Source organism: Carcharodon carcharias, chromosome 20, assembly GCF_017639515.1.
Source record: "Carcharodon carcharias isolate sCarCar2 chromosome 20, sCarCar2.pri, whole genome shotgun sequence".
In the NCBI taxonomy this organism is placed as follows: domain Eukaryota; kingdom Metazoa; phylum Chordata; class Chondrichthyes; order Lamniformes; family Lamnidae; genus Carcharodon; species Carcharodon carcharias.
Genome location: NC_054486.1, coordinates 87,529,317 through 87,547,069, shown reverse-complemented (window position 1 = coordinate 87,547,069; position 17,753 = coordinate 87,529,317). Strand labels below are relative to the sequence as shown.

Sequence of the window (17,753 nt, the reverse complement as noted above, 5' to 3'; positions counted from 1 at the left end):
ACGTCGGTCGTGGGAAAGTTAACTGGCTTATAGTTTCCTGTTTTCTGCCTCCCTCCCTTCTTGAATAGAGGGGTTATATTTTCAACTCTCCAATTTGATGGAACCTTTCCAGAATCTAGCGAATTTTGGAAAATTAACACCAGTGCATTGACTATCTCCATTAGTCACCTCTTTTAAGACCCTAGGATGTAGTCCATTGGGACCTGGAGACTTGCCAGCCCGCATTAAAATTCAATTATAAAAGGCAAAAATAGAGTTCGCTGTTTGAGTCCTTCGCTGGTATCAGTGGCTGTGCCAGAACTTTTCCACGGTGGTCTTGAAATTTCAGTGGAGTTGGAGCCGATGTAAACCAATTTCTGGAAGCAGTGTCTTTTTTAAACGTAATCTGTCTTTTCCAAAAGTTGATGATTTTTGCACCTGATGTTCCTTTCAATGGGAATTCTCTATCTCTGTACTGGATTTGAAACTATAATAGAGATCAGGTCCTGAACTAGAGAGAGAGAGCAGAGAGAAAAATGGGTTACTGCTTCATTTCTTCCAGGCTCCTGCGTAGCAGCTTGGGTGTTGTCTTAAAAGACATTTCAAAAATATTTATGCTGGCCACATGATCTCTCTCCCAATAGTGATTTCAAAAGGTAACTGATTAGCTCATGTCTGGATAGACCATAGCCATTGTTTTATGGCCTAGGTTAACGTCCCAGCCATTAATTCCTGAATGCTCTATCCTCCATCTTGTTGAGATAGGAAGAACACCTATATAGCCATTGTCCCGGCAGACTTTCTGCCTCTGCTTGAAAGGTAACTTTATAGAAATGCAAATGGTGAGAAACAGTACAGCTTCAGTTCATCTTTTGAAGTAATTCTTGACATCAGGTGTGAAATTCCATGGGGGGTTGTATTGTCGTGCCTTAATTGTAAATTACATTGGAACCTTCCAGAAATTGGTCAACTTGTAATACCAGATATCAGGTGACTTGTGGTAGGCATCTTAAGTCGGTGTCTTTGCTTGCTTTTAAAAAACCCTTTTAAAGCAGTTCACTATATATTTGATCAGCCGATGAAATTAAAGATTAATCTTTAATGTCACATCATCATGATAGGAGAAACAGGTGACTTAAATGGCTTTGGACACCATAGATCTAAACAGTAAGGTTTTCTTCATGTCTTGTCTGGCGATATTGTAAACTGCTTGATGGAGATTGATTTGCTATGATTGGTCAGTAATTCCAATCCCATTTATCATGGACAACCAAATAATAGCAGGTGAACTAGATGGACCCAGTTCTAATGAAAGGCCATCACCCTGAAATGTTAACTCAAGTTTTTCTGTCTCTACAGATACTGCCTGGCCTCCTGACTATCTAAGCATTTTCTGATCTTATTTAATGCTTTCAAGCATAAGCGGCATTTTGCTTTTGTGTTGGTGTTGATTCCCCTCCACTTCTCAATCAGCAATGTGAACCTTGAAATCCTCTGTTCACTCTGACGGGATCTCTTCTATACCTTGTTTATCATCATTGCTTTCTGTTTCCCTCCTTGTATTTGATCAGGTATCATCTACCACATTCACTTCCTCAGTCAAATCTCTTTCCTCAGCACCTGTCTCCAGCTCCGATTTATTTCATATGGATTCCGACTGAAATTCCACCCTTCATGGTTCAGATCCACTAATGATTACAGATATCTCAAATATTCAGTCTCCTTCAAACTGCTGATCTTGCCACATCCTGGGATCCACATTCAATGCCTTGAACTGCAAAGTGCACACTCTCGATCCTGCTCTTTTTTTCAAAGCTGTCCTGGTCTGCAGTGCCATTTTATCCTTTGCCTTTTCTGGCACTCTAACAAAAACTTTTTTTTCTTCCTTTTTCAGGTGTTGAGGATCATAAGCTTTAACAACTCTTGGAAACGAGTGTCCCCATGGATCCTTCTTTCCCTTCATTTTCCTCTGACCCCACCTTTTGTATCTAATCCCATCCCTACTTCCAATCTCATCCGCTGTCATGTGTCACAATTCGTTCAGACCTTCCCCTCTCTCACCCCAAAGATCAGTCCTCAACAAAGGCCTCAAATTCATTCCCTTAAAATCCCACCTCACAATTCTGAGCTCTTCTTCCTTTGCCTCTGCATCCACTTCTTTGGCCAGAAGTAATCGTCTCATCACCACCGCCACCACCACATTCCGTAAGATCTAGAGGCACCTGCATATATAGCTTTTGTAGACTGACCTTGACCCTTTTTTTGTCTAGTATTTTCTATTTCTTAAATCGTCCTCTGTATGACCATATACACAAACAGTGGAGAATTTAGAAGTTTTCCAAATGGGTGTGTTCCCCAGAAATGCTGACTAACTCAGTCTGTCCAACATGTTTTGGTGTCAGCCAAAACTCAGTTGCAGCCCTTTTGCCTCTGCTCTAGCCTGGGCTGATAGTCTGGTGTAGTATTTCATTGGCTGCAAAGTGCTTTGGGATGCCCTGGGGCTGTGAAAGGCGTTATATAAATGCAACTCTTCCTTCCTTGTTGTTCTGTAGCTGCCTTGTAATGGCCATTTTGAACAAAGTGAAATTTTCTACCAATTTGTTTACCTTCAAATGTTTCAAAATAAGGGTACAGCAAAGAATGAGAGCCAGTGAATTATTTGAAATTTATTTATGAAATGGTACAGTTTCCATTGTGTAATAGTTATCAGTTGTGTAATAGCCACTTGTTGCACCATTAATTTGACAATAACATTTGTAAAGTCTGCTGTTAGCATTATTGAAGCAAAACATATTTTACTGAGGTAGCACATGATGAAGCAGATGCAGTTTCTTTATCTCTTCTGCAGCAGTTATCTTAGGTTGTCATTGAACCATGGAAATTGATGCAAATTATGTAAAGTAGGCCAAAACAGAAACAAGTTCCTAGTTCCTTTTTGAAATTTCTTCTAAAAGATCACTCTTTCTCGGACACGTTATGGCCTGTTTTGAAGTTGAAGTGGATCAATAGATGGGGTATGCACTTATCTACCTCACCATTGCATGCATGTCACAATAGTAAATCTCCTTTGGTGTTGCTTGCAGTGCATCAGATATGCTAATTTATAAGGTAAGTACTGTTGTGCCTTGTAATCTGCACCTTTGTATAGTTAGGGGGTGGATCTGTGTCCCCTTAAGGTGATAAAGTTGTAATGAATGTCTTGGACCAGAGTTTAATTGTTTAAGATAAGATATAAGTCTTTAGAATTTGGAATGTGTTTATCAGTTGGACGGTTCAGCTCAGAGGCAATCAGCATCTTTAGGTTGTTACAGAAGTGACTTCTGCTCACCTAGAAGTGCTGATTTGATGTTACTAATAGATCTCTCTCAGAATTACTAACGATAAGTTGGCTGCAAAATGTTCAATATTTCTACATATTGAGGTATACCCATGTAATGCTATTCCCAAACATTGACGCTTGCAGAATATGACAAGTTAATGGGAAATTTATGCAGGAAGTAGCCTAATGTAATGTCATATTACAGTAAATGGAAAAAGATATTAAACCAAGTTTTAAGAAAGTGCTTCGCCACCAAAAATTCACCTTATGTTTTGAGATCATGTAACTTTCTGAGTTTTTAGGAGGTTTGACTCACTGATATATTTGCATCAACCACATTTACTCTACAGTTGGTGTGGTTTTTTTGGAGGTGGGGAATTTGTTTAAGTTTTACTTCAAGACAAGTACGATTCAGCAAAATTGTGTATGTGACAAGGGTGACAGAAAATGGCCCTGACATTCCACCTTTCTCAAGGGCAAGTTCAATAAAACTTTTTTGCAAAGTTTGTTTGTTTTTAAGCAACCTTGCTGATTGTATGCCAGTTGTCCTTGAAGTACAAAATTAGGAACTTACTTTTGAAAAAGTTTATGATGCAATAATAATTTTGAATTAAATTAAATGATACTATATTTTTTTTTAACTCGGCAGTTAGTTGACCCACGACAGAATGCATTACCTGGTACTAGGACTTTTAGTGCTAAACCATTTCCTGGCTAATGTCAACACTGTTCCATTGGAAGAGCTGGAAAATGGAGGCAAACACTGGGTCGTACTTGTTGCTGGATCTAATGGCTGGTACAACTACAGGCATCAGGTACTGCACTAGATCACATGGATAATGCGAAGACAGCTTGGAAATGATTGTTCGTGATTATTTTATTAACCTCCTTTTCTAGTTGCACCTCTTGTGATATTGAAATGTATTTTGAGCAACCATGTCTTGGCATTTTAAGCAAGGTTAACATTATTTTTAGCAGCAAATTCAATTAGCCTTGCCTGCTTAGCAACTGGGTCTAAATAAAACAGAAGTTGCTCTTCAGTTATAGAACCTTATCTAGAACACTATTCTACCTCTGCTAGTTAATCAAACTTTCAAGATGTTACAATGCATGAGTTGGAATAAATGTTTTAGACAATCAGCTTTTCATTGCTTTTTGGTCATCCTGACTCTCAAGTACTCGAGTGTTCTTTATTGTGCTTGAAGTGTTTCTAATACAACAAACGTTTGAGGTGCATTTCCTCTGGCCATAGTTTACTGGAATCTATACAAAAAGTTTAAAGCCACTGTTCCCTGAGATAATCCCACCTTCACAAAGTGTAATTGGTTCAGTCTCCCCTCTTTATACCACTCCAAGCCCACTCTGCAATCTGGTTGCTAGTGAGAATGGAGATAGGTCGGGGGCATGTCATTAGAGGAGAAGGCTGCACCGCTGAGTTGGGAGCAGAGACAGAGCTTCCAGTTAATGCTGCTTAGAGAACATCTCCAAAACTACTTAATTATTATGTTTTGGTGTGGGATGCCAACTATTAAGGCCTCTATGATTTATTTTTGTTCTTGTTGATAGCAATACTGTGCTGGAGATTAATCTTTAATTCTTGGTGACTCTGGACAATCTGAGAGAGTTGACCACCTTAATCTGTATTCAGTGTGTTTTAAGGGGAACCATACTGGGAGAAAGTGTGAATGGAATTGGCTGTATTGCTTTGGGACACTGCTCCTGTCCTTCTTCCTTCAGATATGGTTTCCCACAGGAAGTGTAAGATTGTTGGAGGTTAACCCTCAATTCTGTATGTCAGGGAAGAATTTAACCCTTCACTGTTTACTTGGGTTATATCTCTAATTGGATACATTTTTACTCATTCTGTTTCTTACATGCCAAAAATGGACATGTTAAATTTTCATATCTTTTTTATATTCAAGGCACTTTATAACCAGAATAAATATATATACTTGGTCTAATAAGAGTTTTGTCCCACCAATAGGCCGATATATGCCATGCCTACCAGATTGTCCACCAGCATGGTATACCCGATGAGCAGATTATCGTCATGATGTACGATGATTTGGCCCTGAATGACGAGTAAGTACATTATGAAACAGTTGCAAGAAGCTTTGTTTGTGAATGCGCAGTAACTGAACAGCTTGTATGTTTATTTTGCTTGTTTGCAGGAATCCAACGAAGGGTGTAATTATTAACCAGCCCCATGGAAAAGATGTATACAAAGGAGTACCCAAGGATTATGTACAAGAGGTAACCCTCAAATTGGAGTAGGTTGGAAAATAATTGTGATAATTTTATTTTTTTTTGAAAAACTTAACATATGGTGATATCAAAATATTAGTTTGCATTCACTTGGTAAATTTACTGGTGGTGTTTAAGTTTTAAAACTCGCATCACCAATGACTCAAGTGTGTGATAAGAACAAACTGTTAGCAGTTGTATTTAAGGAATACTTAATTTCTCTGTATTAAATGTTAGAAGTTGCAAAAAAATGCAAGGTTCATTTTGTCTGTGAATATGTACATTTGATTGAAATATTCTTCCACTGTTCTGTAACTTGGCCCCAGATCTTTGCTAATACTGAGTTGAACAAGCTGTTAGCATGTGTACTGAAAAGAAGGCAGTGTGTAGGATAATGCCTGAGAGTGGTACATCAGAGTGCTAATGCTCTATATTTGCAACTACCCTGAATTCTTTCTTTTCTACCTACTTCTTCTTTGAGCATTTCACATAATGTTCAACCTGTATTTGGGTCTCTTTCTTGGCTCAGTGATGGCACTTATGCCCTTTTTCTTCCCTGGATGTCCAGGTGACTGTGCACGTTCCCTACCTTCCTGAGAATCCCACCCCAATCCATGTTGACCTCCCCAGCCTCCTCCCTTCCCACTTCCAGAGTCCGTGTCTGCCTCTGAGTCCCTATCAAACACCCTTGCCATCCCTTCTTTGGCTACCAATGAACCCTCACTCTCCCACCCTTTGGCTCACACTTCCCACTCTCATACTCACCATTCCCTTCTACAGCACCCAGCCACAGTTCACTGCCCGGGAGGCAGCCATTGACTCCACAGACCCATCTTGCACATTAACCTGGACATCCCCCACCTCTTACTCCATCCTCCACCCTTAGTCCCTCCCTCACCGTTATTCCCTCATCCTTTTTCCCCCCCCAAGCTCCTTTCACCTCACCACCCCCCCCCCCCCCCCCCCCAACCCCCGTTACACCTTACTCTCCACTGTCCCCAGCAGCCCCCCACCCCGACCCCTTGTTGGTCACCTGTAGCAGCCCATGGCCAAGACTGTGATGTCCTGAAGCAGACCCGAGACATCAGCAGAGACCACCCACCTCCGTGAGCTGCTTTGTGGCAGAGCCAAGCCAATGAGAATTGACCCAGCATGCGATGCACGTGTTCCTCCAGCATCCAGTAACCGTAGGGCTCGAGCATCTTCTGCTCCTCGGATACCTGTGATCTGAGCAAGGCCCTAATGTTAAGTCCCAACTTCTGCACATGACACTTGTCCAGACGTGTTCTGGGCAGGTGTGTTTTCCCGCTGGTGTAAAGGTAAATTTGGCATGGGGTGATGATTCTGGTTGGGCCTCACTTCGCATCCAGTTAGTAGGATGCAAATCGGGTTCAGGGCGGTCTTCAGTGGGATTGGCATTCTGCCATGGCGGACACCATCAGATCTGTGCTTTCACACCAGCGAGAAACTGATTTTTGGCTTTCTCATCATATTGTCGTTGTCCCCCATCTGCCATGACACCCAATGCTAATGGAGCCAGAAAATTCTGGCCTCATGTCCTAGCTCCTTCACTGTCACTCGGTCAAAATTCTGGAACTCCCTACCTAACAGTACTGTGGGTGCATCTACATGACATAGACTGCAGCGGTTCAAGAAGGCAGCTCACCACCACCTTCTCAAGGTCCATTGGTAATGGGCAAGAAATGCTGGCCTTGTCAGTAATGCTCTCATCCAAAGAAAAGGAAAACGACTACATCTCGATAGTACTTGATTGACTATGAAGGAGTTTTGGGACATCCTGAGGTCATTTAAATATGCTAATATGAATGCAAGTTTTTTATTTATTCAAACCTTATTTTGTATATGATATCTTCTATATCCCTGTTACATAGCATGTGACCCCAGAAATCTTTTTGGCTGTTCTGAGAGGAGATGAAGAAGCTGTAAAGGGGAAAGGTTCTAGCAAAGTTTTAAAAAGGTAAGATGTCCATACCTAAACTAGTTTACTGGCCTAGATGGATTCTGTTTTTTTTTCTTTTGGTTTAATTTGATAACACTACTGGACTGAAGTAACTGATGAAAATATCTCTTTGCAACAGAGATCTCCTATCAATTAAAATGAATGAGTGATTTCTGTAGGTGTGTATAAATATAGGGATATATATTTATCAACATTTTTTTCACATAACCAACATTATATTACCTGAATCATGCTGCTTCTGTGTGTCATTTGCAGCAAAGTTAGGCAGCTGGATGCTATTTTAACATTGGCAAATTAGCTCCTGCAAAATTCTAATGCATTTTAATGACTTATCTGCTTATGTAAAATTTCTATGGTTGTTATTTTAACAAAGTGCATTACCTAATGTACCAGAAATCATGTTTGGTCAACTAGAAATTCCTGGTGTATTAACTGAACGTAATCTATTTTGTAATAGCTACAATGGGGTGAAATTCTACTTTGATAGGGACGATGATGGCAATAGTGAATTGGTCCCTTATATACATCCCAACCAATTTCCCTTCCGATGATGAGGAAAAATATGTGGTTGTATAACGGGCGGCCGATTTGTTACTTTCACTTTTTGTTTCCAGTTCCGTACCCCTTTGAACACATAACTAAAGATGTTTTAGGATAAAAGCAAAATAAATTGAGTTGTATAGCATTGCATTTGCACAGTGGTTTGAGCTATTGAATGTATATTTATTCGGGCCTTTTAAATTTCGGAGCTACAAGTTTTCTTGCTATGGGGGCAGCTTATTTGACACTTCCTTCCAAAAGCTTCAGTTTACTGAATTGAAGGCCATCCTAATAGCTATTGAACATCATTTTAGTAATTATGGCACTATTTTTTCAAAAATATCTATTTATATTATTTTGTGTCTTTTTAGTTTTGATAAATGGTACAAACTGCAAAGCTTGAAAAACCACCATGCAAACAGTAAAACAATTTTCTAGTTTGCAAGTCTTATCTTGTCCTTTTAGCTTTGAGTCACTTACAACAGTTTTATACTGATAGATGACTTGAATTTTGCTTTGGCAGTGGCCCCAACGATCATGTGTTTGTTTATTTTGCTGATCATGGAGCTGATGGAATTTTGGCATTCCCTAACAGCGATGTGAGTAACCTCTCCTGAAAGTAACACTGCTCACTTTCATTTGGGCATTTAGGTATAATTACTTGTTTAAGGTCCTTTTTTTGCTTACCATCTTCAGTGTCCAAGATGCTACAAGTGCTGTTGACTAATGAGAATGTATCTAGTAATTTTCTTGAATAGAAGTAATGGTTCATGGTTTTGATCAGCGTGGCACAGGCATCTTTTTAACAAGAACACAATTCCCAAACTAGTAATGCATTGTACAGGTAGATTGACTGCTGAAGTTGCTTTTTAGTGTGTGTGTGTGTGCGTGTGCGTGTGTATCATGCCTCTCCTCTTTACCTATGGTTAATTACACACTTGTCTTAACTCCTGAGTGTTATTGTCTTCCTATTCTGGATGTGTCATTTGACATAAACAGATATTTTCACACAACCCGATGCCCTGTTTTTCTTGGTTGGTGGGGGGAGTGGGGGGGAGTAGCTTAACCTGTCCAGCTTCACATGCAGAAGGAACCTTGTAGGTTTATAATGTTTTTCCATTTAAACGATGATACCACTAACTGTAAAAGTTAATCTTTCAAAGACACTCTGCTGTGCTTCAAGGAGAGCTTCAGATTTGACACTAATGACTGGGAGGAGCTCGTTACCAATTGCTCAGAATGGCGAGAACTTTCTATCAAGCTGCACCACCTAAAGGTGTCAGTGATAACCTTTAGTTAACAAATAGGAAGATTTTTGATCTTTTGTATTTTGGTCCACTTTTGAGTCACAGTGCCTTAGCGATGAGGCAGAGCAGTAGGACAGGAAGCAAATCCTGCATTCCAGACCCCACTACCTCATGGGATGTCTTGCCCATGTGCACAAACTCTTGTGGTTTGAGAATTGCCTTTTACAGTCACATGACGACCCATGGCAGAAACTTGCACTAGTGTCATGTCTATCATCTGTTTAGATCCATAGCACTTGTAAGCTATGCAGCTGATCTTTTATTTTCTGTGACAACATTTTTCTAATGGTTATCTAAATCCCCACAAGTTCTTTCTATGTACTAAGTGGATCTTATCCACTTTTGGCTTGTCACAGTTTTAAAAGCACCACATGGTTCTCTGAGAAATGAAACTGATTCACTGGTTTACTTATCTGTCTCACCGATTTGGAGGGAGGTGTATCTGGCTGTGTTAGGGAACCTTGTCCTTGTAAAATGTTTTACTTATCATCAAAGTAACTTGTTGCACGCTTAAAACAAGAACTCTTCTGATTTTTATGAAGTGTATGCTTTTAGAACCTTTAGCACATTCTAGTCTTCCACAAGAATGGTGAATGAAGCGTGGTTTGTTTTTCAGCTTCAAGTTGATGACCTGCAAAAGACCATCAGATACATGTATCAGCATAAGAAATACGCTAAGGTATTGTAACCTTTAAGTTCTTCCAGAATGGGGGGAGAGGAGGTGGTGAGAGGGGAACAATAGAACTCGGATGAAAAGTTTGTTTCACTAAGGTTTGAAAGAAACTGTGGGTATCCAAAGCAAGTCTTGGGACTGCCTGGTATTTATTTGCCTATACCATGGGAGAAGTAGGAAAGAGAATCCTATATTTTATTCAGGAAAAAATTCAGAACTTGGTTGTCAGTAGCTAAGATCACTTATTGTATGTAATGTTTATGTCTTGTGAGCTTAGAGTAAAGTATGTGACATTTATTAAGGCTGCACCATGTACTTAGTCTGCTAATGGTGAATCATTAGCTTATATAATATTGAATTGTAACTTGACCTGTCGAGGGCTGGGCATCCCATATATTCACCTACTGAAGGAGACCAACTGTAACTAAATGTGTTTTCCAATTTCCATTCTTCACCCCAAGGTAAGACTTGTTGAATTAATATAATGTCAATGCTTCTGTCTCTGAAACCAACAAAGGGAGATTTTTGACAGTGGGATTACATTAAAATAAAATTATAGCTATAGGAGTGCCATATTGTATAGAAAAAGATTTTTGAGTCACTATTGGTTTAGCAGAAACAGTATTATTTATTAAAATTATTCTGCGGGTATTTAGTAAGAAATTTGAAGCAAAGGTTCTATGTTGGCATCATTAACATTTGGTTATAAATAGGAAAGAATTTTAGGAGAAGTGAGGTAATGATAAGGATAGATGTCAGTGATGACCTTTAGTTAACAAATAGGAAGATTTTTGATCTTTTGTATTTTGGTCCACTTTTTTTCTATTCAAATGTGAAGCCATCAATACTTTGGATTAGATATACTAGACTGGAATTGTGTGGAAACAATAATTTGTCTTTACATACTATTCTTTAACCAATACAACATCCCAAGGCACCTCACTGGAGTGCTGTTGAACAAAATTTGATGCCAAACTGCATAAGGAAATCTTAGGACAGGTGATGAAGGTAGATTTTAATGAGTGCCTTAAAGAGGGGAGAGAGAATTAATTAGGGAGTTTAGGACTTGGGCCAATGATGGAGTGATTAAAATTGAGGCCATGGTAAAGACCAAAATTGGAAGAGTGAAGAGATCTCAGAGGGTTGTTGGGCTGGAGGAGATAACAGAAATTTGGAGGCGTGAGGTCATTGAGGGATTTGAACATGTTGATGAGAATTTTAAAATTGCCCCAGGATATTGCCATAATAGTAGAAGAATCCAGTAGCATTGAACATTGGTCAGCTGTGGTGTTCTGGGTTATCTTAAGTTTTATTTCTCTGTTTGAAGACACATATAGACTTGGCGGTATGTGTAGAATCTGTTTTTTGACTTCAGCATGGATTGTATACTGCTCGCTGCAGATGTGCAGGCAGCTGTGGAAAAACAGATTGGCTGCCCTACACACGACTCTCAGATTTTGCATGAACTGTTTGTGTGGGTGCTTTTCTGTCGACACAACTTTAGCCTATTGGATCTGTGCCAAAAGACGGAGTCAAATAAGTTCTGAGTTTGGGCCACTAAGTATCTTAAAAAAAAAAAATACTTTTTTGGCCTCATGACTTTGTTCATTTTGCTGCATTGTGTCTCTTTCCATGTGAGCTCTTTCTCCCAAAAGACGAACTGAAACCTTGATGGGTGAAATTAATTTCTGTTTTGCTGAGGCATATGTAAAGTATAGATTTCTACCAGCAAATGAGTATGTTTAAATTTTAAACTAGGTTTGTGGTATTTAAGACCATAAGACATAGGAGCAGAAATTAGGCCATTCGGCCCGTCGAGTCTGCTCTGCCATTCAATCATGGCTGCTAAGTTTCTCAACCCTATTCTCCTACCTTCTCCCCGTAACCATTGATCCCCTTACCAATCAAGAAGCTATCTATCTCAGTTTTAAATACACTCAATGACCTGGCCTCCACAGCCTTCTGTGGCAATGAATTCCATAGATTCACCACTCTCTGGCTAAAGAAGTTTCTCCTCATCTCTGTTCTAAAAGGTTTTCCCTTTTACTCAGAGGCTGTGCCCTCGGGTCCTAGTCTTTTCCACTAATGGAAACATCTTCCCCACGTCCACTCTATCCAGGCCTTTCAGTATTCTGTAAGTTTCAATCAGATCCCCCCCCCCCCATCCTTCTAAACTCCATCGAGTATAGACCCAGAGTCCTCAAACGTTCCTCATATATGTTAAGTCTTTCATTCCTGGAATCGTTCTCGTGAACCTCCTCTGGATCCTCCTCCAGGACCACAACATCCTTCCTGAGATACGGGGCACAAAATTGCTCAATATTCTAAATGTGGTCTGACCAGAGCCTTATAAAGACTCAGCAGCACATCCCTGCTTTTATATTCTAGTCCTTGCAAAGTAAATGCCAACATTGCATTTGCCTTCCTAACTACCGACTCAACCTGCAAGTTAACCTTAAGAGAATCCTGGACCAGGACTCCCAAGTCCCTTTGCACTCCAGATTTCTGAATTCTCTCCCCATTTAGAAAATAGTCTATGCCTCTATTCTTCCTACCAAAGTGCAAGACCTCACACTTGCCCACATTGTATTCCATCTGCCACTTCTTTGCCCATTCTCCTAACCTGTCCAAATCCTTTTGCAGTCTCCCCACCTCCTCAATACTACCTTTCCCTCCACCTATCTTTGTATCATCTGCAAACTTAGCCAGATTGACCTCAGTTCCTTCATCTAGATCATTAAAGTATAAAGTGAAAAGTTATGGTCCCAACACTGACCCCTGCGGAACTCCACTAGTCACCAGCTGCCATCCTGAGAAGGACCCCCTTATTCCCACTCCCTGCCTCCTGCCAGATAGCCAATCTTCTATCCATGCTAGTACCTTGCCTCTAACACCATGGGCACTTATCTTACTGAGCAGCCTCCTGTGCGGCACCTGTCAAAGGCCTTCTGGAAGTCCAAGTAGATAACATCCATAGGCTCTCCTTTGTCTAACCTACTCCCTACCTCCTCAAAGAATTCTAACAGATTTGTCAGGCATGACCTCCCCTTGATGAAACCATGCTGACTTTGCCCTATTCTACCATGCACTTCCAAGTATTCTGAAATCTCATCCTTAATAATGGACTCTAAAATCTTACCAACGACCAAGGTCAGGCTAATTGGCCTGTAATTTCCCATCTTTTGCCTCACTCCTCCCTTCTTAAACAGGGGGGTTACATTAGCGAATTTCCAGTCCTCTGGGACCCCCCCCGACTCCAGTGATTCCTGAAAGATCACCACTAACCCCTCCACTATCTCTTCAGCTATCTCCTTGAGAAATCTGGGGTGTAATCCATCTGGTCCAGGTGATTTATCCACCTTCAGACCTTTCAGTTTTCCTAGCACCTTCTCCTTGGTAATGGCCACCATACTCACATCTGCCCCCCAACTCTCTTGAACTTTGGGGAAGTTACTCGTGTCTTCCATGGTGAAGACTAACGCAAAGTACCTATTCAGTTCCTCTGCCATTTCTTTGTTCCCCACTACTACTTCTCCAGTGTCATTTTCCAGCAGCCCAATGTCCACTTTTGCCTTTCTCTTACCCTTTATATATCTAAAAAAAAAACTCTTGCAATCTTCTTTTATATTACTGGCTAGTTTATCCTCATATTTAATCTTCTCGCTCCTTTATTTCTTTTTTAGTTGCCCTCTGTTGGTCTTTGTAGGCTTCCCAATCCCCGGGTTTCCCCCTGGTCTTCACCGCATTGTATGCTTTCTCTTTAGCTTTTATGTCAGCCATGGTTGCCTCGTCCTCCCTTTAGTATGCTTCTTCTTCCTAGGGATGAATTGTTGCTGTGTCTCCCAAATTACTCCCAGAAACTCCTGCCATTGCTGTTCCACTGTCTTTCCTGCTAGGCTCATCTCCCAGTCAATTCTGGCCAGCTCCACCCTCATGCATCTGTAGTTGCCTTTATTCAATTGTAATACCGTTACATCTGATTCCAGCTTTTTCCTCTCAAATTGCAGGGTAAATTCTAAAATATTATGGTCACTTCCTCCTAAGGGTTCCTTCACCTTAAGCTCCCTTATCAAATCTGCCTCTTTACACGTCACTAAATCTAGAATTGCCTGTTCCCTTGTGGGCTCCACCACAAGCTGCTCCAAAAAGCTATCTCGTAGACTTTCCACAAATTCCTTTTCTTGGGATCCACTACCAACCTGATTTTCCCAGTCTACCTGCATATTGAAATCCCCATGATCACTGTAACCTTGCCTTTTCTTTCTCCTGGTGCATCTTGTGCCCCACATCCTGACTACTGTTCGGAGGCCTGTACATAACTCCCATTATGGTTTTATTTACTTTGCGGTTCCTCAACTCTACCCACACAGATTCCACAGTTAGAAAGCAGCATCTGTGTTTCCTTTAAGTACAAACTCATAACATACAATTGATGTACAAGAAATTAAATTTATCTCTGGTTAGATCAGCACATCTAAAGGAGAAACAAAGGCAGAACCATCTTCCCTTTGCACAAAGTGCGATAGGGGGCGGGGAAAAAAAGTAGTTTTACCCACCAGCTGCAATAGCAGGTTTTCATGCCGTGTTGTCCCTTCCCACCTTATTAATTATGCAGCCACAGGAAACACAGCCGTCTTGCTGGCGGGCGGCCTCTGATTTGCCCGCCACACCGTTACCTCGCCACTTTCTCACGCTGGTCACCATGTTTAAACTGCAGCCCCCCGCACACATCTCAATGCTTGCAGCCCAGGACTGCGCTGGTAAAGACATGGCCCCAAAAGCCAAGAAGAGTGCAGCCCCCTGATTCAGTGAAGCATCCCTGGAATGCTTTCTGGATGCCATGGAGGCCTGCCGCATTGTCCTCTTACCCCCACTCTGGCTGCAGGAGGCTCATCAGTCTCACCGCTCCAGCTTGAGAGGCGGTGGCAGAGGTGGTCAGTGCAATGCTACACGTGAGGTTGGCCGTCCAGTGCAGAAAATGGATGAATGGTCTCATCTGTGCTGTCAGGGTAAGGCGACCATCTTATCACTCTAAACTCTCTCTCTCACTCACAAGCCCATCACACATTCACTTACTGCCAGCTCAAGGAACATCGCTCTCTCCGCACCTCACATCTCCATCTGGCCTCATCTCCTCTGGAGAATGCCTCCTCAGCCCTCACCATCTTGAAGCCACTTGCACAGATGTTTCTCCACACACACCCTGGGATAGCCCCCTCCCCCAGTACAGCTCTCACCCCGCAGCCTCTTCCCTTGCCTGAGGCCACTTCACCCGCTTCCCCAAGGAAACCTTAGCCCTGCAGCTGTCAAATGACCATCCCCCCCCCACTTTATGGCTGGCCTGGAGACCTGCCTGTGAGCGCCCCAAAAGTGATATGATGCTGCCTGCAAAGCCTGGAGCTGATGACTGTGAGTGTTGCCCAAAGCAAAGCAGGCAAACAAACTTCAAAGTCCCAAGTGAAGTGCAGCTCGCCAGGTGCAATTGTGAAATGCGTTGGCTTGCCCGGATGATCCAGCAGGGGAGGCTGAATCCAGCGAGCAGGGCTTATAATGAGATGCTAAAGTGTTGAAATTAGGTTCCTGATGAGTGGTAGCAGGAGACATGGTCCACTATTGATGGGTGGAGTGGATGATCGCAAGCTAGTTTCACGACCAAAGGATTTTTGGTCTCCTTGCCATGTTGTCCCCCTGACACCCGATGCCAACAAAACTGGAAAATTCCAGCCAAAGGCAAAGTATTTTCAAAGTAATGGCATTAAGCAAATTTAAGCACTAGGCTTGATGCATCTAGGTTTTTCTTCGCTTGTTACTACTTAAGAAAACAGTTGAAATATGATGATCTGATAGTTGTATGAAATTGTTTACCTGTTTCAGTAATATATTAACCAAGTATCTCTCAAGTCTAGTGTTCTAGGCAATGAAATAGTTTTCAGTCACTCAGCTTTTCTGCTAAGAATCTATGACCAGACCAATCCAGTCTACTAAGCATTAGTTAAATTTTAACAATACCACCCTGTACCCATGTTATTCTGAAAACCTGAATTTGCTTTAATATGCCTTACAAGTAAAAATGCATTACTGATCAATATGTTTTGATGTGGCTTTGCATGGCATATTTTTGGTAGTTGATCACTTTATAAATGGGTTGCCCTTGTGACTTGAAATTTGTGATGTGAAATTGGGACTGCTGTTTGAATGTTGTCTATTGGTTTTGGTTTTGTTCCACAACTGCTACATAAACCTTCGCTTGTATTACTTCCAACTTCCCCGATGGGTGGAGGTTTTGGTGCCTTTTCTATGTTCGAGTGACATTTAAGAATACAATAATAAGCTCATGTATGCTATGGCTAAGATTTGATGACCCATTGCACTGCTTCCACAGATGGTGTTTTACATTGAAGCTTGTGAGTCTGGATCAATGATGATAGATCTGCCAAAGGACATTAATGGTATGAAAATTATAGCAGTTTAAGGTTATGTGGGAGCTATAAAACACAGATATCTGAATGCTAAAAGGACCTTTTGATATGATTTGACATTTTAATGTTTTTTTAAATGCAGTACAGCGCCTCAAATCTGCTGTCCAAAAACAGGAGTTGTCTGAAAACTGGACAGTTTTAGAATGTGCCATGCATCAACTTTAAGTGGACAATTGGCATGGTATGGCTCCAGACTAGTTGTCCCCTTTGTTGTTCATGCACCAGCCTATTCCCACCCTCTGAGCGACCCTTGACCCCACCCAGCCTGGTTTGACCCAAACCGCCTGACCCGAAATCAAACCAGATCTGAAATCCAGCACGGCATCAGTCCTGAGGTTGCCAGTTTTAAGTCGCTGTACCTGTAAAAGTTTTCCAATGTACTGAGTGGCCATTAGCTTTTCATGTTTTGGCCTTCTAATTTTTCTTCCAGGCTTTCTACAAGCTGATTAATATAAACTTGGAAAAATCCGGTGTTCATGCAAAACTCAAGTTTAAACAGTCCTCTGCACAATAAGCTAACATTATTGTGATTGTTATCGCAAAAATATTGTCAATTTTGATGCATGCAGCATTGTTTAACTAACATCTTAGCTTTTCCTATGCTTCAAAATAAATAATATTGCAATGTATGGTGGAATTGCTAAATCCATCTTTGTTGAGCTCAAATTGGACTCTGCTAATAGTCGTCTTTGCATACATCAGACATCATTTCCTGACTGAATATGTCTCCTAATGGATTATTATTGGTCATTAGGAGCTGTGTAAGTGTATTACCCATTGAGTATCCTTTTCTGTTCCATTGCTTCCCATAAATGAGCCAGAGCCTATCTCTATCTCTGACTGTCACTACTTGGGTAGTTAAAATCATGGTCTCAGGGGAGTAAAGAAGTGAGATTTAACACAAAAAATGGTACAGATATAAATGTGGTTTTTGCTACATATTTCTGGGAGTGCTCCTCCTGGCCCTCAAATCGTCAGTGTTTCCTTATCAACCCAATTGCATCCCTTCCTGGTTGCCCACCTCTCCTGCACTCCGCCACCCCACAAATCATTGGCCTCTGGGCTAGAGAATTCCAAAGATTCACAACCCTCTGAGTGAAGAAATCTCTCCTCATCTCCATCCTAAACAATCAAATCTTTATCCTGAGGCCGTACCCTCTTGTTCTAGATTTCCTAGCCACAGGAAAGAACCTCTATGTCTATCCTGTCAAACCCCTTCAGAATCTTGTAT

At 41.2% G+C, this 17,753-nt stretch overlaps 1 protein-coding gene across 4 annotated transcripts in view; it reads left to right on the top strand.

Moving 5' to 3' along the window:
- Window positions 1–17,753, top strand: part of lgmn (legumain) — a 52,689-nt gene that overhangs the window by 16,626 nt on the left and 18,310 nt on the right. For 2 of the 4 annotated variants that reach the window (XR_005946266.1, XM_041214301.1), the window contains exons 2-8: window positions 3,948–4,113; window positions 5,283–5,380; window positions 5,470–5,551; window positions 7,435–7,520; window positions 8,587–8,662; window positions 9,987–10,049; window positions 16,426–16,492. Coding sequence is in view for 3 of the 4 variants with exons in the window: in XM_041214301.1 (XP_041070235.1) it covers window positions 3,967–4,113; window positions 5,283–5,380; window positions 5,470–5,551; window positions 7,435–7,520; window positions 8,587–8,662; window positions 9,987–10,049; window positions 16,426–16,492 (619 nt within the window). In the remaining variant the exon portion in view is untranslated. Of the gene's footprint in view, window positions 1–2,873; window positions 3,088–3,947; window positions 4,114–5,282; window positions 5,381–5,469; window positions 5,552–7,434; window positions 7,521–8,586; window positions 8,663–9,986; window positions 10,050–16,425; window positions 16,493–17,753 lie in introns of those variants that run through there. The other 2 variants (XM_041214303.1, XM_041214302.1) reach the window with 2 other exon arrangements.